The following is a 24,536-nucleotide window of genomic DNA, read 5'->3' on the forward strand; positions in this document are numbered from 1 at the left end:
CTGGGATAGAGCCCTGGTTGTGCTCCCTGCTCAGCAGGAAGTCTACTTATCTCTCTCCCTGTCCCTCTGCCCCTCCTCCAACTTATGTGTAATGTGTGCGCTTGCGCTGTCTCTCTCTATCTCTCTCTCAAATAAAAAAAAGAATAGGCAGAGCAATGCATATACATGAAAGAGCAAGATAGGAATTTTACTGCAACACTGCAATTTGCTTTCAATATACTTGTGTTTAATTTTACAGTCACTTGGGAATCTTCGTAAACCTGGAAACAAGACAAGAAAATTAATCTTATTACAAATTGCTCTTAAATACATTTGTAGGAATATAGGGAAAATAAGATGCCTCTAGGACTCACAAAGTTCAACTAGTAAATTTGATATGTAATCTATAAAAGTCACCTTAATAAGGCAGAATGTCTCCTAGGAAGAGCAAGTCTTGGCAATAGCTTATTATTTATTAGACTGTCTTCTTATATCTAAAGTTAGAACATGACCTAAATATTGACAGTGGTTATTTCTGGGCCTGGACTTCTCTGTATTTTTCAAATTTTCTATGATGAACATGCTTTTCTTTTGCAAATGGGGAAAAAATACTATTATTTTAATGGAATTTTCATGGAGAAATCATCATTAAGTATAGATGCTTATGCAAGGATATTTGCTGCAGCATTGTTTGTAATGTTGAAAAATATCCAAACTTCTATCAATAGGGCAGTTTAAGAAATTTTGATAGAATTATACAATGAACATCATGCAATAGTAATAAAATGATGATGTAAGTCTGTATTACCATAAATTTTTTTTTAAATGTGCTGTCAAGTGAAACACTGAAGTGCATTAAAAAACATGTTCAAGGGTGCCTGGCTGGTTCAGTTGGTTAGGCGTCTGCCTTCGGCTCAGGTCATGATCCCAGAGTCCTGGGATCAAGCTCTATATTGGGCTCCCTGCTCAGCAGGGAGTCAGCTTCTTCCTCTCCCTCTGTTGTTCTCTCTGCCTATGCTCTCTCTCTGTCAAATAAATGAATAAAATCTTTAAAAAAAATAAAGAACATGTTCAGTAGGAGCCCATTTTTTGCAACCAAAAAGACACAGAGATCTCTGGAAAGATATATGCAGGAAGTTGCTGCTCCATCCTAACAACATGTAAGAAGTTGAACAAATGGAAAACTAACAATTCTTAGATCCTTCAAAGACATGAGATCATAGAGCATACCATTGCCCCCAAATTGGAGAGACAGACAGGGAATACAGAGAATCACAACTTGAGCAGAAACTCATGAGCAGACACTTCTGCAGGAACCAGACTGGTAGAAAACTTACACTTTAGCTGATGAATTGTGGGAGGCTCAGTATGGACAAGTCTGAGAGTTAAAAACTCTAGGAGACCCAGTCAAAGGGATCTCTAGAAACTACCAGGTCCTCACAGTGAAGATTGGAGAAAAATTCCCTCATGTTTCTCTCAGAAGAAAGGGGAAAGTAACCATTCTGAAAAATACCAGAGCATCCTATTCTTCTTACCAAGTTTTGCCCTCAAGAGAAACTATTTTACCAAAGTAAAATGGGTGTTTCATTAGAGCCTAACTTATTTCAAAGAAGGAAAATACCCAAGTCTAGTCAAGTCTACTCTTCTGTGTGAGAGAAGAGAAATACCAATCACGGCTCCCTCTAGTATCCTGTGCCACCAGAGGTGGGAGTGGGAGATACTGAAAAGTACTGGTGAAGTTCACGGACCAGAGGCATATTTTTTTCAAAAGATCAAGACCTAATTATAGGACGATACAATGTTTCCCCTTCTCCTATACCTTATACCACACTGTTAAAAGCTTATTTGCCAGAGTTCCTTTCACCTGGTACATCATGTCTGGATTTTAACAAAAATTACAAGCATACTAAAAGGCAAAAAATACACTTTGAAGAGATTGAACAAGCATCAGAACCAGAGTCAGATGTGGTAGGAATGCTGGAATTACCATAATGAGAATTTTAAAATGACTGTGATTAATAGGCTAAGGACTTTCATGGAAAAATGGACTGGGATGCCTGGGTGACTCAGCAGTTGAGCGTCTGCCTTTGGCTCAGTGCATGATCCTGAGGTCCAGGGTCAAGTCCTGTGTCAAGCTCCCTGCGAGGAACCTGCTTCTTCCTCTGCCTGTGTCTGCCTTTCTCTCTGTGTCTTTCATGAATAAATAAATAAAATCCTAAAAAGAAAAGTGGACAACATACAGCAACAGATAGATAATGTAAGCAGAGAGATGGATATTCTAAGACCCAAACAAAAATAAATACTAGAGATTAAAAACACTAACTAATGATGAATGCCTTTGATGGCCTCCTTGTAGATTGGATATGGCTGAGAAAAGAATTTCTGAGCATGAGGATATGCAATAGAAACTTCCAAAACTAAAAAGCAAAGAAAAAAAAAAAAAGACTGAAGAAAATGGAATATCCAAGAATGGCAGGATAACTGCAAAAAGCATAACATGAAAAACAAAACAAAAACAACAACAACAACAAAAAAAAAAGCATAACATGTGTGTAATGGGAATACCAGAAGAAGAAAGGAACGTATTTGAAGTAATAATGATGGAAAATTTCTTCAAATTAATGTCTGGCACCAAACTACAGAACTAGGACACCCAGATAACACCAAGTGGGATAAATGCCCCAAAAACCACACTTAAGCATATCATATTCAAGGTAAAAAAGTCTTGAAAGAAATCAGAAGAAAAAACACCTTACCAATAAAGGAGCAAAGATAGGAATTACATCCAACTTCTCCTTAGAAGCCATATAAATAAGGGAGAAGAGTATAATATTTAAAGTGTTGAGGGAAAAACTACCAACTCAGAATTCTGTACCCTGAAAAAAATTTGAAGTGAAGGAGAAATACAGACTTTCTCAGACAAATAAAAATTGAGGGAATTTGTAGCTAGTAGATCTGCCTTGCAAGAAGTGTTAAAAGATGTTCTTCAGAGAGAAAGGACATGATATAAATCAGAAATGTGGCTCTACATAAATATAGGAAGAGCACTGGAAGGAATAAATAGTTTTATTTTTCTTATTAATAACTGGTCTAGGGATCCCTGGGTGGCGCAGTGGTTTGGCGCCTGCCTTTGGCCCAGGGCGCGATCCTGGAGACCTGGGATCGAATCCCACATCAGGCTCCCAGTGCATGGAGCCTGCTTCTCCCTCTGCCTGTGTCTCTGCTTCTCTCTCTCTATGTCTATCATGAATAAATAAATAAAATCTTAAAAAAAAAATAACTGGTCTAACAATAGTTTATTAAAAATAATAGCAATAATGTATTCAATGATGTATGCATGCTTGCATACAGGTTAAATGGATAAAGAAATGATACACAAGGGATGGAATGGGGGAAGAATTAGGAATATTTTGTTATTATGAGGTACTTGCACTACCTGTGAAGCAATAGAGTCATTTGAAAGTAGACATGGATTCATTTAAAAAGTAAAGAAAAAGTATAAATGAAGAAAAGAGAAAGTGGAATCATAAATCTTAAAACTACAAAGTTCAGGAAAAGTGTGAAAGATAAAAGAACAAGGGCAATAAATAGAAAACAGTAACAAATATGGTAGATATTAATCCAAATATATCAATAATCACCTTAAATGTTAATGATCTAAATACACCAATTAAAAGATGGTGATTATCAGAGTGGATCCAAAAACAGGACCCAAATATATGTTGTCTACAAGAAATTGACTTTAAAATAAAGAAAGGCACTTGGATGGCTCAGTTGGTTGACCCATGGTCTCATGGGTCATGGGATCAAGCCCCAAAGCAGCCTCCACCCTCAGCAGGGAGTCCGCTTAAAGATTTTCTCTCTATCCCTCCCTTCACTCACATGTTCTCTCTCAAATAAATAAATAAAATCCTAAAAATACATAAAGACACAAATAAATGGATAGGAAAAAAATACCATGATAACACTAATCAAAAGAAAGGAGCGGTTATATTACTTTCAGACAGAGTAGACCAGAACAGGCAAGTTATCAGGGGTAAAGAGGGGTATTTAATAAAGATAAAGGGATCATACTCTAAGATGACATAGTAATCTTTAATGTTTTGTCTAACAACAGAGCATCGAACTATAAGAATGCAAGAACTGATAGAACTGCATGGAGAAACAGGTGAATCCTCTGTTGTAGCTGGAGACTTTAATAGTCTATCAGAAATGGACAGGGGCAGCCCAGGTGGCTCAGCCGTTTAGTGCTGCCTTTGACCCAGGTTGTGATCCTGGGGACCCCAGATTGAGTCCCGCGTCGGGCTCCCTGCATGGAGCCTGCTTCTCCCCTCTGACTGTGTGTCTGCCTCTCTCTCTGTGTGTCTCTCATGAATAAATAAATAAATCTTAAAAAAAAAAAAGAAGTGGACAGATACAGCAGGCAGAAAATTATTAAGGATGTAGTTGAACTCAGCAGCACCATCAATCAACTGAATATAATTGACATCTCTAGACTACTTTATCTAACAATAGCAGGTTATACATTCTTTTCAAGCTCACATGACTATAAGTAACAGAATCCCTGACTAAGAAAGGCTGCAACTAAGGCCATTTATTGCTCACCTAACAAAAGCCCAGAGGCAAGTATACTCAGGGTTGTTCTAGCAACTAGATGTCATCAAGGACAGGGTTTTATTTTCCTTCTCTGTATTCCTGGTATATCGTCTTATCATCCTGTGGTTATCACCTCAGGATTGCCAAAGATTGCAGTAGCTCCAAGCGTCACATCCAGGCAAGAAGAGAAATTTTAGTTGTAGTCACCTCTGTTGGAAATAGTAAGAAAAGGAATTGAGCAGTAGGGGGAGGTATTGTTTATTTTAGTTTTGTTTTTGTTTTAGGAGATAAAGCAAACAAAACAATATGCTATTGGTCTAGATCTTTACACATACTTTTTCCCTTCTGCCTGGCATCTGTGATCTCTGGAACACTTCCTACATCTTGTATCTCTGTGCCTAGTTATAGTATCTGGTACATAGTAAGTAGTGAATATTTTTGAAAGGAAAACAGGCAGAGCAGTAGAGGCAGTGCTACACAACAGGCAGCTAATCTCTCCAAAACATGTTGTCTAAAATCAGGGGAGTTAAGTAATGAAGCAAATCACAATATAGAATGGTAAATGCTAGGATACTGTTAGTTACAAGATACTATGGAAACACATGGGAAGAGTTAGAGAAGATGGCTCAGAAAGAATGATTGTTTAAACTGAGATCTAAAGGATGGTAGAAATAACTAAACCCAGAGGGAAAGAAAGTTTCTTTGTTTGTACTTTAATTTCCACAGAATAAAACAAATACAAAAAACAAATCTCTCCTTTTTGAGGGAGGAAGACCTTGAAGAGATTCTAGTGAGAAAAAAAAAAAAGTGGATGGCAAATAGTAATTGATCATATAGTGTCCATTATTACTAATTTAAAATGTCTTAAAACTGGGATCCCTGGGTGGCGCAGCGGTTTGGCGCCTGCCTTTGGCCCAGGGCGCGATCCTGGAGATCCGGGATCAAATCCCACATCGGGCTCCCGGTGCATGGAGCCTGCTTCTCCCTCTGCCTGTGTCTCTGCCTCTCTCTCTCACTGTGTGCCTATCATAAAAAAAAAAAAAAAAAAAAAAAAAGTCTTAAAACTGTATATTTTCTGTTTCTATTTTTAGTGAAAAAACAGCAAAAATCCAAGGCTTCAGTTCTCCTATTCCCTATCAAAACTTAATTTGTTTCAGTTTTCACCCTCTCCTACTCTGCAAGTTTTCAGGCATCTAACTATACAAGATAGAAACTCCTCTAATACATATTTTATATGTAGTAGCATGTCAAAACAGAAATTTTGACAAAGCACAATGGAAAGATTGCCAGATTAAATACAGGATGCCAGGTTAAATTTGAATGTTAGATAAACAACAAATAATTTTTTAAATGTAAATATAAAATTGCATGGACCGTACTTATACTAAATCATTTGTGTTTTTTTGTTTTTTTTAAGTTTTTATTTATGATAGTCACACACAGAGAGAGAGAGAGGCAGAGACACAGGCAGAGGGAGAAGCAGGCTCCATGCACCGGGAGCCCGACATGGGACTCGATCCCGGGTCTCCAGGATCGCGCCCTGGGCCAAAGGCAGGCGCCAAACCGCTGCGCCACCCAGGGATCCCTCATTTGTGTTTTTAAAATATATATATTTATTTGAGAGAGAGAGAGGGAGAGAGTGTGTGCATGCATGCATGAGTGGGGGGAAGGGCAGAGGGACAAGCAGATTTCTTGCCCAGTCGGGACCCTGATGCAGGGCTTGATTCCAGGACCCTGAGATCATGACCTGAATTAAAGTTAGACACAACCAACTGAGCCACCTAGGTGCCCCTAAATCATTTTTGTGTATCTGTAATTCAGATTTACCTGGGTGACATATTTTTATTTGCTAAATCTGGAAATACTAACAATAGATACCAGATTTCAAAGAGGAGTGCTAAACTAGGATTTACAAAGTAATTGACTCTTAATCTTTTAACTCACTCTCAGAGTATGAAATGGTCAGGGAGAAGAGGACTTTGAGAGCACTCCTACCATTTCTCCACTCCAAGAACTTACCCTGCACTTTGGAGGCCCATAGAATGGGGGCTGATTCAGTCCTTGAAAAAAGGCTAAGGCATTGATTGATTGGCTAGCTGCACAAATAGCAGAAGCAAAGAAGAGGCTGCTGCTGCATTGGGATAAGCTTTCGACCTCAGAGTTTACCTAGACAAAGTAAGCTCCACTGTTTCCTGTAGACTAGATATGGGCCACATAGACACATCTACTTGAGAAAAATGGCGTAGGATTGTCTTGGATTCTGTCCAAGAGAACTGCATAAATATGCAAACACATCTCAGCAGAGAGAAGCTAGGGGTATCACGAATGTCAGCAACCAGAGGTATCTTGAAGTGTGTGTGTGTGTGTGTGTGTGTATTTAATTAATTTATTTATTTTATTATTATTTTATTTTATTTTATTTTAGAGAGACAGAGATAGAGCACAGCTTTGCTTAGCACAGAGTCTAACTCAGGGCTCAATCTCACAACTCTGAGATCATGACCTGAACTGAAATTAAGGATTGGATGGTTAACCGACTGAGCCACCCAAGAGCCCCAGAACAGAAATATATTTGACAAGATCAAGAGATCTGCAGATAAGAGATCTCCAGTGATGGCGATCTCCAAGGAACTGATGAAAGTACCTCATGAAAGAATCAGCTTTAGAAATCTGCCATATCCAAGAAGTGCTGATGTTAGAAAACACAACAGTAATAGTCAATAAGAACTTATCATTTCCCCTCTCTTTTCTCTGGAGCTCTAATCCCTAAAGTTAGCAAGCTAGAAAAATAAGAACAGAGACAGTAGGCCAGGAAAAAAAAGCTGTTCATATCCCCCTTCTCTGACTATAAGTTGTAATAGTCTTAGCTAGAAGAGAGGAGAAGCCTCAACTTTAAAACAAAAGCAAAGTTATACTTATACCTGGTTTTGGACATTTTGCTAGCCATATAAACATCTTACTGAGAAGTTACCAGAGGCAGGGCAAGAACTAGTCCTGCTGAATAAATGTAAAGATGAAATTTCATTTTGGAAAATAGCTTGGCAATTTCTTATAAAAGTTAAACATAACACCTAACCCATCAATTCCACCCCTGGGTGTTTATCTAAGAAAAGTGAAAACTTACATTCACCCCAAAGCCTGTTTGTGAATTTTTATAGCAGTTTTATTTTTTTTTTAAGGTTTTATTTATTAATTCATGAGAGACACAGAGAGAGAGGCAGAGACATAGGCAGAGAGAGAAGCAAGCTCCCCATGAGGACCCTGATGCAGGACTGGATCCTAGGACCTCAGAATCACGGCCTGAGCTAAAGGCAGACGCTCAACCACTGAGCCACCCAGGTGCCCCAATGCAGTTTCATTTGTAATTGCCCAAGCCTGGAAATAACTCAAATGTCTTTCACCTAGTGAATGGATAAAAAAACTGGTACAAAAAAAAAAACAAAAACAAAACAAAACAAAACAAAAAAACTGTGGTACAGCCATACAATGGAATAATACTAGTCAGTAAACAAAAAGGAATGAATTAGAAATAAATATAATATATGGATGAATCTCACAGGAGTTATGCTAAGTGAAAAAGCCAGATTCAAAAGGTTACATACTGTATACTTCTATTTATAGGGCATTCTGGTAAAGGTAATGTCTAACCTCACACCAGGCACCTGCTTTTGGTAACTCGCTAGTGCTATAAGATGAGGTCAAGTTAGGGAAACAGAAGGTATATGACCAAAGGCCCAATTTCCAAAGTGCTCCCATTTCTTAACTTACCGTGATTTAATGGATGCAAGAGATTTTCTGAAGGTAGATTGAACATCTAATTGGAGTAGCATAGGAATATCTGGGTACCCACCCAGCTGGGCCCAGAGCGAATGTATTGATGTCTTCTCTGTTATTGGGTAGCTTGAAGTGGACAGATCAGCATTCCAGATAGCTCCCATTTGATCTTGTCTAGAGAATCAGAGACACTAATTGAAACTGCCAAACTCTCCTGAACTCCATATCTAATCAAAATGTATGGTTTTTATTTTCTCCTTTTCTCTTCACCACCATCTTGTCCTATAATGCCCTCTCTGGCACTGAAGAACATTAGCTATGCCCACTTTCACTGTGAGATGGATTAAAATAGAGAATTTGCTGAAATAGCTTTTTCTTCCCTGAAAACTGCATTTCCATGACTTTACCTAGTAATCTATTTTAAAACTATCTTCTTAATTTTGTGGAGTATATAAACCATATCCAGACTGGTTTTTTCCCAGCAATGTTCCTTCCCCCTTCCTTCCCAAAGCTTCTACCTTCTTTTTTAAGAAAAGGAAAAAACTAATGTTTTTAAGTTCCTTAATTCTGTCAAAATAATTTGTTTCATAGTAAGGAAAAATCAGCTTCATTTTTTTTTTTTACAAGACCAGCTTTGTTTTAAATTTATTTTTTTGAAATTGAACTAATAAGTGGGCAAAAGTAAAACAATTCAAATTCAAATAGAACATCGCATATTAACAATTATTCCACAAATCTATAAATGTAAATCCTCATGTGATTAATGAACTTAATCTTTCATCTGGAAAAAACTATTGACATTAGTTATGATTCACTTAGATATAAGTTTGAAAGTATGGGGAAAGAATTCTAATACTTTATTCAAAAAGTTCTGCCTCATTCAACCATTTATTTAAAGTCTTTAGCATTCATAATTAATGACATGAAAAAAATAACACCTAGCTGAATCTTTGGAGTAAGCCCATGCATGTGAAATGAGGCACCCAAGACACATAATAAAGAAGGGATATCATCAACCTGTCTCCCTCCAGGACCATACTTGTCATGTCACCTGTAGGAACAAGAGAGCCCCTGTCTAGGGATTGTTACAAAGGAGAGCCACTAAAGGGAAAACTGGACTTACATCATTCCTGGAAAAGAGCAGATAAGGAGCAGACCAGCATCATTTTTTTTAAAAGGGACTGAAAATTAGATGTTAAGTATTTAAGTAAGAATATATGTAAATAAGCCTCTTGTTAAAATAGCTAAGAAAATTAATACTGCCTTAGACTCTCCACTGTAACATATCATAATTGTGGGGAAGGGGAAGCTCTTGGGCAGGTAAAAAAAAAGAGCATTAGGTCCCGCATAGCATCCAAAGAAGGTTCAATGTCAGTCTTTTTCTAGCACATACCGAAATTTCTTGAATGTGTCAGACTTCCTGTCTTCTATTAGCAGCTCTAGGAATGGCTGTTGAACAAATTCGGTAGAGGCAGGTACCTGCTTTTTGTCGATGATCAAAGGGATTGGTTGTCTAAGATTCAATTTATACATCGTTTGAAGCTAAAAAGAAATAATCAGAAAAGGAAACCATGGGGATATAAGGATCAGAGTCTCTAGGAAGATCCAAGTTAGCCCTAACTAAACTGAGTTTTCCTTTCCTATGGACTTGCAAATCCATTTCCTCCATCCTCTTTCTCCTCTCCTCCAATCACACCTCCACCTCCAACACACCATTTCAGCTATGTTATATAAAAAGCTTGGTCCCCGGGTGCCATGGTGGCGCGGTTGGTTAAGTATTTTTTTTTTTTTTTTTTTTAACAGTGTATTGCTTTATTGAGGGGGGGTTGGGAGGCAAGACACCATGGTGAGGAACAAAATCAAATAAAGGAAGTACAAGTACAGGAAGCAATAATGTTAAAATAGTAATACACAAAATGGATAACTGCAATCATTTTCTTAAGAGGACTTGACTTGTGGAAGATAAACTTTAATTGCTGTTGCAAAAAACATCTGTATGAAGTAGAAACTGGTTTCAGTAATATTAGTAGAGAATATGTTCTAGAAAGTGGAGGTAACTGGATGTAAAATCCTGGCAGCAATTTAATAGAACAGTCCCAGATGATTAGGCTGAGGCCAACACCTAATGAGGACGAAAGCCTTGTCTGTGGGGAATTTTGGATGATACCTGGAGAAATATTACACTGTGCATAAACCAAATTGAATTGTTTTCACAAGTGTTGTAAAGTTTCATATAGTAAAAGGTTTTTTCTACATGCACTTCAATTTCACAGCAAGAGTGGCATAGGTTTTGGCTCAGGTCATGATCTCAGGGCCCTGGGATTGACTCTTGCCTGGGGCCCTGCACTCAGCATGGAGTCTAAGACTCCCTGTCCCTCTGCCCCTCTCCCACGTGCTCACTTGCTGTCTCTCCCAAATAAATAAATCTTAAAAAATACAAAAAACAAAAAAACTCCTTGATCTTACATAAGCTGTAGTCCTAGTCCTTTCATTTCCTAGCTGTGTGACTTTGGGTTAGTTGCTAATTTTATCTGCCCTTTTCTCCTCATTTCTAAAACAAGGATAATAACACAAGGTGCTCGTGAGTGCTATATAAGATTGTATGGAAGTACCTCATGAATTGTGAAGCACTATGCAAGTCTAATGATACAGGTAAAACTTACTGAATATATGCTTAATATAACATGCTTTTTATGTATTAATTCATTTGGCATTTACAACAATCTCACAAGGTGAGTACTGTTGTTATCCTTGTCTTACATATGGACATCTGAAGCTCAGAAAATTTAGATCTTGCCCAAGGTCTCATATGTTGAAACTGATTTGAACCCACACAATCTGGTAGGAGAACCAACCTCTTGACCAATGTAAGGTATTTATTAATTTCTACCCTCTTCTCCCTTTTGCTTTTTCCTCTCCCTTCTTATACCTTGATAACCACTTCATCATCTAGACTGTGGATCCCCTGACCCCACACCCTTATTCATCCTCTGAAATGTCCTCAATATTGTGATTCCTATTAGATAGTTCATGACACTGCCAACTCAGCTCATTTTATTCCACCTACATTGGCCATATTTTCCAAACCAAAACCTCAAAAATATCCTCTTTTTTTTTTTTCTGTTAAAGAGCTTTAATATTTAAAATATAACTGTTCTGGAAAATTCAGAATATGTCTTATTTGGATCAGGCTATGATGAGAAATCTCTTTATATCTTCTAAAACATCAAGTAATTTTATAAATTAATTTAGTGAAAGAAAAGGATATATAGATATAAAATATTCCTAGCATGCCAAGAATGTTCCAGAACTCCATGCTGGAGCATGTAATGGGAATATATAATCTCAGAGAAAAGAACTGTAATCTCAGTTTACAACTTTTTGGAAGGTCACTATCACTCCCCAAAGCATACAAATGGTTATCTCAGATGAGCTCTAGGACATAATGAGTGGATGTCAGAGTTTAATAGGATCTTCTGTGCCTGGTGCTATGTAAGCAAGTTAAATAAACTCTTATCTCTATTGTTATAAACTCATGCTATTAAATTTTGCTTTCAGATAGTTTTTTAAAAGATTTTATCTCTAGTAATCTTGACATCCAATGTGGGACTCAAACCCATAACCCCGAAATCAAGAGTTGTATCTTCCACTGACTGAGCCAGCTGGGCACCCCACTTTCTGATAGTTTAGAGGAGAGAAATAACCATGAATGAATGAATGAATGAATGAATGAATGAATAAGACTTTAAGAGGTTTAAGAGGTTTCATGTCTAGAGGCTGGTAGATGTGGGTTGACTAGGAAAGAGTTGAGCATTTCTGGAAGTCTTCTCTCTTCTAATCTTTTCCCAGCTAGAGAGTCCAGCCAGGATCCCTGTTGTCAATTTAAGAGTTTTCACAGAGGTCATGGTGTACTGGCTTGAATGGTGACTCCTCAAAAGATAAGAGTGTGACCTTATTTGGAAAAAGTGTCTTTACAGATGTAATTAAGGATCTCAAGATCAGGACGCCTGAGTGGCTCAGTGATTGAGCATCTGCCTCCAGCTCAGAGCATGATTCCAGGATCTGGGTTGGAGTACCTCATTGGGTTCCTTGCGGGGAGCCTGCTTCTCCCTCTGCCTATGTCTCTGCCTCTTTCTCTGTGTGTGTCTCACTTGAATACATAAATAAAATATTTTTTTAAACGTTTTTTAAAAAAAGGATCTCAAGATGAGAGCATCCTGGATTAGCCAGGTGGATCTTACATCCAATGACACATGGCTTTATAAGAGACAGAAGAGAAGACCTAAGACATGCTGGGAAGAAGGCCAGGGGGTGGACAGAGGCAAAGATTAGAGTTATGCAGCTATCAGCCAAGGAATGTCAAGGCCTGTCAGCAGCTACCAGAGTCCAGGAGAGAGGCATAGAAAAATTTCTCCTTCAGAGATTCCAAAAGGAACCAACCCTGCCAATCCCTTAATTTCATTAACTGGCTTCCAGAACTGCAAGAGAATGTAGTTGTGTTGTCTTAAGCCATCGGGTTTGTGGTAATTTATTACAGCAACCCTAGGAGACTAATATACATATTATCTCTAGGTAAATGTTATTTTCCAAGTTTACCACTTTCGTTTTTCACACAATACGCTGGTCAGAGGGAAAACAAGTTACCTGGCTAAATAAGGACATCATGTTCCTCAGGCACTGATTCCGTTTCTGCTCTAAAGATTTCTGCTTGTCAGTCCAGACCTGCATCACCTTTTTCTGGTAGTCATCAATTCTGCTCAGCATTATGTAGAGATTCTGGGTCTCATAACCTTTCCCAGTGTTTTGGACAGCTTGTAATCGTCTTATTATGTTGTTTCTTGAAAAAAAAATAAGAATGAGGTTAATATAACAACTGACCCTAATTCAGCAAACCTGGGCCTAGTTACTTTTAGTTCTCATCCTTAGTAAGTAGAGAGGGATGTGATAAGGGTAGGAGGCTTGCTTGATGAGACCTTAATTTGGTTCCTTATGTGATAATTTTCAAAAATCTGTGACAATCAAGTTTTCATTAACTTTAGAGTTTTTTAGTGTTATATCATTATTTTACTATATTAAAATTTTAGTATTACTATGTATAAGACATATAAAAGATACTTAATACAATTGTGAAAAAGACATTGTCCTTGCCTTCAAAGCACTTACAAGCCAGAATAGGAGACTAATCAATTGCCTGTGCCAAAGAGAATGAAATAAATGCTAAATAGAAATATAAACATGCTGTTGGAGCAAAAAGGAGAACATAATTCATACTAACAAGAGGAATAAAACAGCCTCATAGGAAGATGTTGCATAGGATCTTGAGAAACAGTCATAAAAATATATTTTCTCTACTCTAACGGATATCACTATGTTTGAGCCTTCTGAACGGATAGTGTTTTGCCATCTCTGTTCTACAGAAAAGAAAAGGGCATCTGAGCAAAGTTAAGTAATTTTCTGAAGTTACATAATTAATAAGTATCAGATTTGGGAAGCAAACCCAAATCTTCTCTCTCTCCATAATATCAATATTTCTCAAAATATGGACCCTAATCACCTGGATTGAATCATCTGGGCAGGGATGACGGAATGATGGTGGTGCTTATTAAAAATGCAGATTCCAGGGTACTTTCCTAGACCCTTTTTTTTTCCCATATCATTATTTTTAATGTCCAACGTTTATAATATGAGGGCCAGGGCTTTCTCCTCAACTCAAGTTTATAAATTTTCGATTGGCTTGTGAGGCCAATAGGGATACTTCTTGTCTAATTTGGTTTCTGGGAAGACTTCATTCAGGTCCTCAATGGTCATCTGATCAAACAAAATTATGTTCTTCATCTTCTCCGGCTCTTTTTCATATTCTTCAATCCTGGCCTTTGAGAGGGACAAAAACTCAGCACAGCTTTTCACATCTTCTTTTTCCTCAGCATCCACCTGGACAGTGTATTTATCCTCTGACACAGGAAACTTTGGGGCATTAAACTTCTCAAAGTCATCTACCAAGCCAGCCTTTGCCACATTGGCCTTGTAGTAAGCCCAATCGATAGCAGGTGGTTTCTCAGGAAGAGTAGCCAACCCGGAGGTAAGCATCTCATTCCAGGATTTCAGGGAGTTGGCAATGGCCTTCTGGTTTTGGAGTATGATCTCCCCAAAAGCTACCCTGTCAATGGTTTTTAGAGCAAGTTTTCGCCCAGCCATCTTGAGATCCTTCACCGACCCCAGCGGCCCACAGTCCACAGCCTCCTAGACCTTTTGAATCAAAATCTTGTAGGCTTCAGGATAAGTATGTATGTATGTATGTATGTATTTATTTATTTATTTAAAAAGATTTATTTATTCATGAGAGACACAGACTGAGAGAGAGGCAGAGACATAGGCAGAGAGAGAAACAGGCTCCTTGTAGGGAGACCGATGTGGGACTCGATCCCAGATCCTGGGATCATGACCTGAGCTGAAGGCAGGTGCCCAACCGCTGAGCCACCCAGGCATCACAGGGTAAGTATTTTAAACAAAATACGTATCAAACTACTTACTCAGGTAAATCTTACTGTCACTAAACTTCAGGAAAAGAGGAAAAGTAATTCCACGGTTGAGGGAATACTATAAACTGGAAAATAAGTTATATTTTGGGAGGTGAGTAGTCTGAGACTTTTAGACCATAGATATGTGAAAGGAAATAGTGAGGGATGAGATTGGAATGGCTGGCTTCTGAAAGACCATAAAAAACATATTAAGGAGTTTGGATTTTGGGGAGAGGGGTCGGCAATGGTAATTCATTGCAGATATTTTTCTGAATATATGTATTTTATGTACACACACATATAAATACATAGAATAACTCTTAGGTCTCTTGTATAATTAGTAACTTAGAACCTACCATATATATGGATTATTTAATACTTAAATGTATTAAATCTGAGTTAATTTAATTAATTTTCCAATAGCCTTGTTTTTTTTCACATCCTGTAGGTGATTTATTTTGCTCTTATAACCATCTTTGTTACATGTGTTTTAGATCATTTCTCTGCATGAATTACATGTTTATCACATCCATTCCCACAAATAACATTGTTCTCAATGAAGCAAGTAGATAACATTTATTTAATCATGTATATATGATACTTTTATATATATACATATATATATATATTATTTATTTATTTATTTACTCATGAGCAGCACAAAGAGAGGCAGAGACACAGGCAGAGGGAGAAGCAGGCTCCCTGCAGGGAGCCCAATGTGGGACTCAATCCCAGGACTCCAGGATCACGACCTGAACTGAAGGCAGATGCTCAACTGCTGAGCCACCCAGGTGCCCTTGATGGTTATATATATAAGAGATAGAATGATACAACATTGTATAAATTTAAGGTATACAGTGTGTTGATTTGATACATTTATATATTGCAATATGATTGCCTCCATAGCCTTAGGTAGCACGTCTATCATGTCACATAATTATAATTTCTTTTCTGTGATGAGAATAATTAAGATCTAATTTCTGAGCACTTTTGAAATTTATAATACCATGTTGTTGACTGTAATCACTATGCTGTGCATTATATCTCCAACAAGCCTTGGTTTTCACATCAAATCTTTCCTACTACTTTTCTGTCTATTCACACAGTCTTTTAGACTTTCTCCATAATTCTTTCTTATTGAAATTCTATTTAAATTTCAAATTGATGGGAAGCCCCGGTGGTGCAGCGGTTTAGTGCCGCCTGCAGCCCGGGGTGTGGTCCTGGAGACCCGAGATCAAGTCCCACATCGGGTTTCCTGCATGGAGCCTGCTTCTCCCTCTGCCTGTGTCTCTGCCTCTCTCTCTCTCTCTCTCTCTCTCTCTCCTCTCTCTGAATAAAGAAATAAAGAAATCTTAAAAAAAATTTTCAAATTGAAATCACAATTCAATAATGAATTATTAGAAACTTCAAAAATTCATAGTTTCATTTCAAGCTTAGGGAAATTATTGTTCATGGATTTTTAAAGATAATTCATTTTGTTAATGTAAGCACCCAGTCTAGTAGTAACTGCTGAAGTATCTCATTATTTGTAATGCCCCGTCTAAAATCATGGCCAGGGATCCCTGGGTGGCGCAGCGGTTTGGCGCCTGCCTTTGGCCCAGGGCGCGGTCCTGGAGACCCGGGATCGAATCCCACGTCGGGCTCCCGGTGCATGGAGCCTGCTTCTCCCTCTGCCTGTGTCTCTGCCTCTCTCTCTCTCTCTGTATGACTATCAAAAATAAATAATTAAAAAAAAAAAAAAAGAAAGAAAAAAAAAATAAAATCATGGCCATTCATCTCTTCTTACTGTTTTGCCCACTCTGTTAGAAAATTTCACTTACACTGATAAAATATTGCCCCCATCCTAAGAAATATATATATTTTTTACAGTATTTGATATAGGATCACAGTCCAAGGGAAGGTGCTTTCCATTTACTGAGCATCTATTATTATGTGTCAATCATTGTACTAGAAATTTTATTTATATTTTTAAATTTATATTAAGTATCTTCAGTATTTTATTTTTTAAAAAGATTTATTTTTTATTTGAGAGAGAGAGAAAGCATGAGTGGGAGAAGGGGGGAGAGGGAAAGAATATCCAAGCAGACTCCCTCTAAGCATGGAGCTGGACACAGGCTCCAGATGGCGCTTGATCTCACAACCCATGAGATCAGGACCTAAGCCAAAACAGAGTTTGATGCTTAGTCAACTGAGCCAGCCAGGTGCCCTTATTTTCAAGATTTTAAAATACATTATTTCGTTTAATCTTTGCAACCATTCTTTGCAGTAAATATTATCACATCCATTTTACAAACAGCACAATTGAGTCTTGGAGAGGTTCAGAACTGGAAATTTGAGCCAAGGTCTTCTTTGCTTCAAAGTCTTTGTTTAGGAGGAAAACATGATTAAGATTTGGATTTGAAACTATTATAGTTCCCGAGGTCCCTGGATGGCTAGATCAGCTAAGTGTCTGTCTTTGGCTCAGGTTGTGATCCTGGGATGCGGGTAGGGTGTCCCTGCTCAGCAGGGAGTCTGCTTCTCCCTCTCCCTCTGCACCTCTGCCCCACTCATGCTTTTGCTCGCTCTCTCTCAAATAAATAAATAAAATCTTAAAAAAAAAACATTATAGTTTCCTGCTTCAAGGCAGCATGGACTTTGGAAATGGGCTTATTGAATTCAGCTCTACTACTTATTAGCTGTGTAACTTGGGCAAATAGGATGAACTTCCTGAACCCAATTCCCCATCTACAAGTTAAATGCAATAATGTATTTAAAGTTTCTGTTCTTTATAGATGCTTTATAACCTCTTTGTATATGTATATAGCCAGCTTTAAATAATTTATTTCTATTTAGTTTCTCATTGTCTATGCAATGTTTCCTCAAAGAATTCTAGAGGAAATTAAACAAGTTTGATTTCCTTACAAAATTTGTATTTCCTTTAGTCTATCAGTTTTTACTTTTTCAAGAGTGCAATGATTCCTTTTATTATAGATTCTACCAGATTGCCTGGCATGGATGCCCTTCCTTAATAGGAGTTAGTGTTAAAATATCACCCTAGCATAGAATCCCTTCCAGACAACAGGAAATACTTTACACTTGTTGGTTATTTTATTATATACCCTTATATTGCTTCAAAAATTTTAAGTGGATGCCATCTGGCCCTAACTTATGCCTCTGCATGAAGTTTTACTGTCCTTAAATCCATCTTTCATATAATTGGCATTTTACTTTCCTTGTTAAGAATTTTTCAATTATTCTCTATCATGTACAAAGTAAAATACAAGTTCTTTAGCATGCCATTTAGGATTCCCTTTGATCTGGCCTACCTTTGCAGTCTCATCTCTTATCACATGTTGCTTATTCTTTGTGTTCTACCAGCAGCAGAGTAGTTTACACACACACACACACACACACACACACACACTGCATTTTTCCCCTTTTTTTCTCCCTTTCCTTGCTCTGCTGGACTTTCTGTCTTCAGTCCTCTTCTATACATGTTGTACATGTACCATCATTCTTCTTTCCACATCATACTGTATAACCATCTGTTTGTATGGCTGTCTTTGAGTGACCTCAAGGCAGGTATATGGCTTATCCATCTTTGTATCCTTCCACCCTCAATCCCCTAGGTCTGCCACAGTTGCTGGCAAATAGTGGATATTCAAAAATGTTGATGAATTAAATGATAAATCCAGTTAAGTCACCATAATATTTAGTACCTTTGAGGACTTTCTTCAATATGTATGGAAATGAAATGTTATCATCATCTGGTCTAATTTTACATTATTGCTTCTCAGGTATATTGCTTTTCTCTTGTGCTAATATGACTCTAAAACTATATTTTAGCATTTATTTTTTTAAGATTTTATTTATTCATGAGAGATATACACACACATAGAGAAGCGGAGACACAGGCAGAGGGAGAAGCAAGCCCCATGCAGGAAGCCCGACGTGGGACTTGGTCCCAGGTCTCCAGGATCAGGCCCTGGGCTGAAGGCGGCGCTAAACTGCTAAGCCACCCGGGCTTCCCATATTTTAGCATTTAAATATGGAATCTTCACTTACAGAGATTTTATAAAACTTTTTTATTAAAAAATAGCTTATGTTTTTTAGTTTTAGTTTTCCCTCCCATATAATGTTAGAGTCTCCTTGATTCAGCCATCCTTGTTATGGAATCTTTAATCTGTCAATATTTCATTCCTTGTCACACTGTTGGTGGTTTGATTATTATAACATTAAGCATAAAGAAGAACTTTCTGCAAAAAATGGATTGATTCTTGATGGGATTAAAGTTATAATTGTGTAAGTTAAATATTGTTTCAAAATATTGATTTTTATGTTTCAAATTTTAAATGAACTTATAGAAACAGGTCAGTTTATGTTACTTAGGTCTTCAAATATCCACTAAATCTAAATAAACCAATTGCCATATAAAAATTGAGAAAGTAGTCAGTGAACACCCCCCTTGTCAAATGCACCAGGCCCACATAATATCATAGGTGAAATCTGCCAAACCTTAAAAAAAACAGCTAATTTTACTATTAAGGTGTTCCAGAGCATAAAAAAAGGTTAAGCTTCATATTTTTTAGTGATATAAGCTGAAAATGACACCAAAAATGTGACAGCACCAAGAGAAGTAAACCACCAGCTAAACTTACTAATGAATAGCAATGCAAAAGAAAAAAATCCTAAATATTAACAAACAAATTTCATAACACATTCAAAGGATGCACCAAGGACAAATAAGACTTATTCCAGGAGTTCAATAATGGTTTAATATGATTGACTGTACTAATAGGTCTAAAGAAAAAATCATATTTATTTTAATACATATGAAAATAAAGTCCTGAAATCACACTTTAACAAAATATGATGTAACAAATTGAACAGAATTTGACATCCATTCTTGATTTAAAAAAAAAATAGTGAAACAGAACATTATGGATGATACCACATTAATATAATAAAATAGTATTTCACCCCAAAATCAGCATTTTTCTTAATGACAAATACTAGAAAGATGTCTACTATCACCACTATACTTTTAACCTATATATGTGTTTTAATAATTAGCAATGAAAGAACTTACATTTTGGCAATCTGAGTTACAAAGGAATGGAGAAAATAATAACAAAAGAAATTGACTGAAGTTAAGGATGTTTTGCAACTATCTCAGAAAGGTAACTATAAATAGAAGTGATCCTTTTAAACACTCTTGAAGAACTTTTCCTAGAAAAAAATAACATGAGGCCAAGGAGAGGCACTCTTAGCTGTGATTCAAAAGCAAGTCAAGTGAAGCCAAATCACTATTTTTAAACATGATTCTGGAATTGCTAACCAATTCAAGTAGTTAAGAGACAGAAATGAGATGTGATAAAGTTAGATACCTGGAAAACTCAAGAATATTAACTGAAATTTTTTTTACATGCTCAAATACAATAAGATGGCTGCATACAAAATGGATATAGAGAAATCTAGCCTTCATTTATACAAATAACAAGTTAGAAGATATCATAGAAGAGAGTCCACTTACAATAGTAACAACAACACCAACAAAACAAAACAAAAGCTACCAGGATATACACACTTATGAAAGAATATGCAAGAGTTAGATGAAAACTTTAAAATGCTTCTGAAGAACAGCCACCTTACTCTCCTCCCTGCGCCACACACATCCACAGCCCGAACAAAAGGAAAGGTATATTTTATTCTTGGATAGGGAGACTGTATTAGGGAAGATATGGTAGGATTAGCTGTTTTTAACAAATAACACCCAAATCTCAGTGGCTAAAAATAAAACTTTACTTGTTGCTCATATTACAAATCTATTATGGTTCATCAGGGAGTGAGCTTCACTATATACTTTCAAGGACACAGGCTAACTGAACAGCCATTACCTTGAGCACTGTAGGTGATGACAGAGGAAAAGGGGACTGTAGAGGGTCTCAAACTAGCAATGACAAGCTCAGCACAGAAATGACATATGTCAATCCTGTTTACATTTCATTGACAAGTTCTGACAAACAGAACTAATGACCATCACAAAGATTCAGCATCATCATAATAAAACCACAAGAATAATACAGAATAGAAGTGACTCATCTATATGCAATCAACAAAAAATAATGGAAAGTCTATATATGGACCTAAATGATACAAGAATCTATGAATCTGTAGGGGAAAGTTAGATTATTTTGTAAGTAGTGATGGGGCAACTGGGTAGCCATGATAAAGTCTCTCAACAGAAAGTTGTGAATCAGGACTTAAATGTAAAACAAAAAAACTAATAACCAACCATAAAAGTACCAAAAGAAACCTAGAAAGAATTTTTTGTACTTCTTACTGTGGAGAAGGCCTCTCTAAATAAGGTACAAAATATTGTTAAAAATAACAAACCTGGGGGCACCAGGGTGGCTTAGTCAGTTAAGCGTCTACCTTTGGCTCAGGTCATGATCTCAGCGTCCTGGAATCAAACCCTGCATCCAGCTCCCTGCTCATCACAAAGTCTGCTTCTTCCTCTCCTTCTGCCCTTCCCTCCCCCACTCCGCCCCCCAACTTGTGCTCATTTTCTCTCTCTCATAAATAAATAAAATCTTTAAAAAAATAAAAATATTAACCCTGGGGTGCCTATCTTGCTCATCAGTAGAGCATGTGACTCTAAATCTCAGGATTGTGAGTTCAAGCCCCACATTGGGCATGAAGCCCAATTAAAAAATATAAACCCCCCAAACAAATAATCTCATTAAAAAGTGGGCAGAATACAGAAATAGACATTTTTCCAAAGAAGTCATCCTAATAGCTAACAGACACATGAAAAGATGCCCAATGTCACTCATCATCAGGGAAATACAAATCAAAACTATAATGAGAGACCACCTCACACCTGTCAGAATGGCTAGAATTAACAATTCAAGAAACAACAGATGTTGGTGAGAATGCAGAGAAAGGGGAACCCTCTGGCACTGTTGGTGGAAATGCAAACTGCTGCAGCCTCTCTGGGAAACAGTATGAAGATTCCTCAAAAGGTTAAAAATAGAACTACCCTACAATCCAGGAATTGCACTACTAGGCATTTACCCAAAATGTACAAAAATACAAATTCAAAGGGATACATGCACTCTGATGTTTATAGCAGGATTATCAACAATGGCCAAATTATGCAAAGAGCCCAAATGTCCATCAACTGATGAATGGATAAAGAAGATGTGGTATATGTGTGTGTGTGTGTGTGTGTGTGTGTGTTTGCATATACATATATACATACACACACACACACACAATGGAATATTACTCAGCCATTGAAAAGAACGAAATCTTGCCATTTGCCATGACCTGAAGGAGCTAGAGTGTATTATGCTAAGCAAAATAAGTTAATCAGAGAAAGACAAATACCGTATGACTTTACCTGTATGTGGAATTTAAGAAACATAACCGATGAACACAGGAGGAAAAAGAGAGAGAGAGGCAAACCATGAAACAGACTTAACTACAGAGAACAAACATAGGGTTGCTGGAGGGGAAGTGGGTGGGTGGGGATGCACTAAATGGGTTATGGGTATTAAGGAGGGCACCCATGATGAGTACTGGGTGTTTTTATAAGTGATAAATCATTAGATTTTACTCCTGAAACTAATACTACACTGTATGTTAACTAGAATTTAAATGAAAACTTGAAACAAAAATAATGATATTTGAATAATGATCTTGATGTGGGGAAATAGTCCTTTATAATGCTGACCATATGTAAATTGTCACAACCTCATTGAAGAACAGTTTGACAGAAATCTATTGCAATTACAAAACATTTACCCTTTGATCCAGAAATTCTTTAGGAATATATATACATATATACATGTGTATATATAAGATTTTTTTTTAAGATTCTATTTATCCATGAGAGACACAGAGAGAGAGAGAGAGAGAAGGAGGCAGAGACACAGGCAGAGGGAGAAGCAGGCTCCATGCAGGGAGCCTGATGTGGGACTTGATCCCAGGTCTCCAGGATCAGGCCCTGGGCTGAAGGCGGCACTAAACCTCTGAGCCACCGGGCTGCCCCTAAGATTTTTAATTAAAGTATATTTTTATATGCAAAATGTTGCAGATAACATAAATTCCATCAGAGGTTAGATAAATTCTGATAAACCCAGACTTTGCAATAGTATGAAGCTATAAAATGACTAGCTTTATATATTGATACCTAAGTTATCTAATCCCTAATTTCTAAATTATGGGAAAAGATCAAAGGTCGTAACTAAAATATGTAAAATGGGATAAAAGAGCATATGTGCTTTTCTACATATACAGAAAATATTTCTAGATGGACATACATTAGTAGCCCTGCGGGAGGAGTCTAAATGTGCTGGAAGGGATCCCTGGGTGGCACAGCGGTTTGGCGCCTGCCTTTGGCCCAGGGCGCGATCCTGGAGACCGGGGATCAAATCCCACGTCGGGCTCCCAGTGCATGGAGCCTGCTTCTCCCTCTGCCTGTGTCTCTGCCTCTCTCTCTCTCTCTGTGTGTGTGACTATCATAAATAAATAAAAAAAATTAAAAAAAATGTGCTGGAATAGAACTATTAGGGAGACTTCTCACACATACCATGTGTATTTTTAAAATATTTTACCAGGGATCCCTGGGTGGCGCAGCGGTTTGGCGCCTGCCTTTGGCCCAGGGCGCGATCCTGGAGACCCGGGATCGAATCCCACATCAGGCTCCCGGTGCATGGAGCCTGCTTCTCCCTCCGCCTGTGTCTCTGCCTCTCTCTCTCTCTCTATGACTATCATAAATAAATAAAAATTAAAATAAATAAATAAAATATTTTACCAGATGAATGTACTTATTTTTTATTTTAAATATGACGAAGGAAAAAAGACATAGGGAGTTGGAGAATGACCATAAACATGTTATTTAAAATTCTCAAGTGGCTCAAAATGTTTACATGTAAAAACAGATGTAAAAACTTTTTTTACATGTAAAGTTTTTACATGTAAAAACTTTAAAAGTCTAGGAATATTAAGCCTAACTCAAGAAGCAAGAAAAATCACAAACAACCTAACCTTACACCCAAAGGAGCTAGAAAAAGAACAACAAGTAAAACCCAGAACCAGTAAAAAGAAGGAAACAATAAAGATTAGAGCAGAAATAAATGATAGAAACTAAAAAAACAATAGAACAGATCAGTGAATCCAGGAGCTGGTTCTTTGAAAAGATCAACAAAATTGACAAACCTTCCAGACTCATTTGCAAAAGAAAAAAGAGGACTCAAATAAACAAAATCACAAACGAAAGAGGAGAAATAGTAACCAAACACACAGAAATACAAAGGATTATGAGGGTATTATGAAAAATTACATGCCAACAAATTGGACAACCTAGAAGAAATGGATAAATTCCTAGAAACATATAATCTCCCAAATCTGAAGCAGGAAGAAATAGAAAATTTGAACAGACCAATTACCAGCAATTAAATTGAATCAGTAATCACAAAATTCCCAACAAAAGTCTAGGACCAGAAAGCTTCACAGACAAATTCTACCAAACAGTTAAAGAAGAGTTAATATCCACTCTTCTCAAACTATTCCAAAAAAGAGAAGAGGGAGAAAAGCTTCCAAATTCATTCTGTGATGCCAGCAGGACCTGATACCAAAACCAGTTGAAGACTCTATGGAAAAGACAACTACAGGCCACTATAG

At 37.3% G+C, this 24,536-nt stretch overlaps 1 protein-coding gene across 1 annotated transcript in view; it reads right to left on the reverse strand.

Moving 5' to 3' along the window:
* Positions 1–238: 238 nt before the first annotated feature.
* Positions 239–24,536, reverse strand: part of FAM186A (family with sequence similarity 186 member A) — a gene marked incomplete at its 5' end in the record, with an annotated part of 108,496 nt that continues 84,198 nt past the window's right edge. The window contains 4 exons of the mRNA XM_041735606.1: positions 239–260; positions 8,344–8,523; positions 9,737–9,891; positions 12,994–13,186. Coding sequence (XP_041591540.1) covers positions 239–260; positions 8,344–8,523; positions 9,737–9,891; positions 12,994–13,186 — 550 coding nt within the window. The remainder of the gene's footprint in view (positions 261–8,343; positions 8,524–9,736; positions 9,892–12,993; positions 13,187–24,536) is intronic.

This window comes from Vulpes lagopus, chromosome 21 (assembly GCF_018345385.1).
Source record: "Vulpes lagopus strain Blue_001 chromosome 21, ASM1834538v1, whole genome shotgun sequence".
NCBI classification, from domain to species: Eukaryota; Metazoa; Chordata; class Mammalia; order Carnivora; family Canidae; genus Vulpes; species Vulpes lagopus.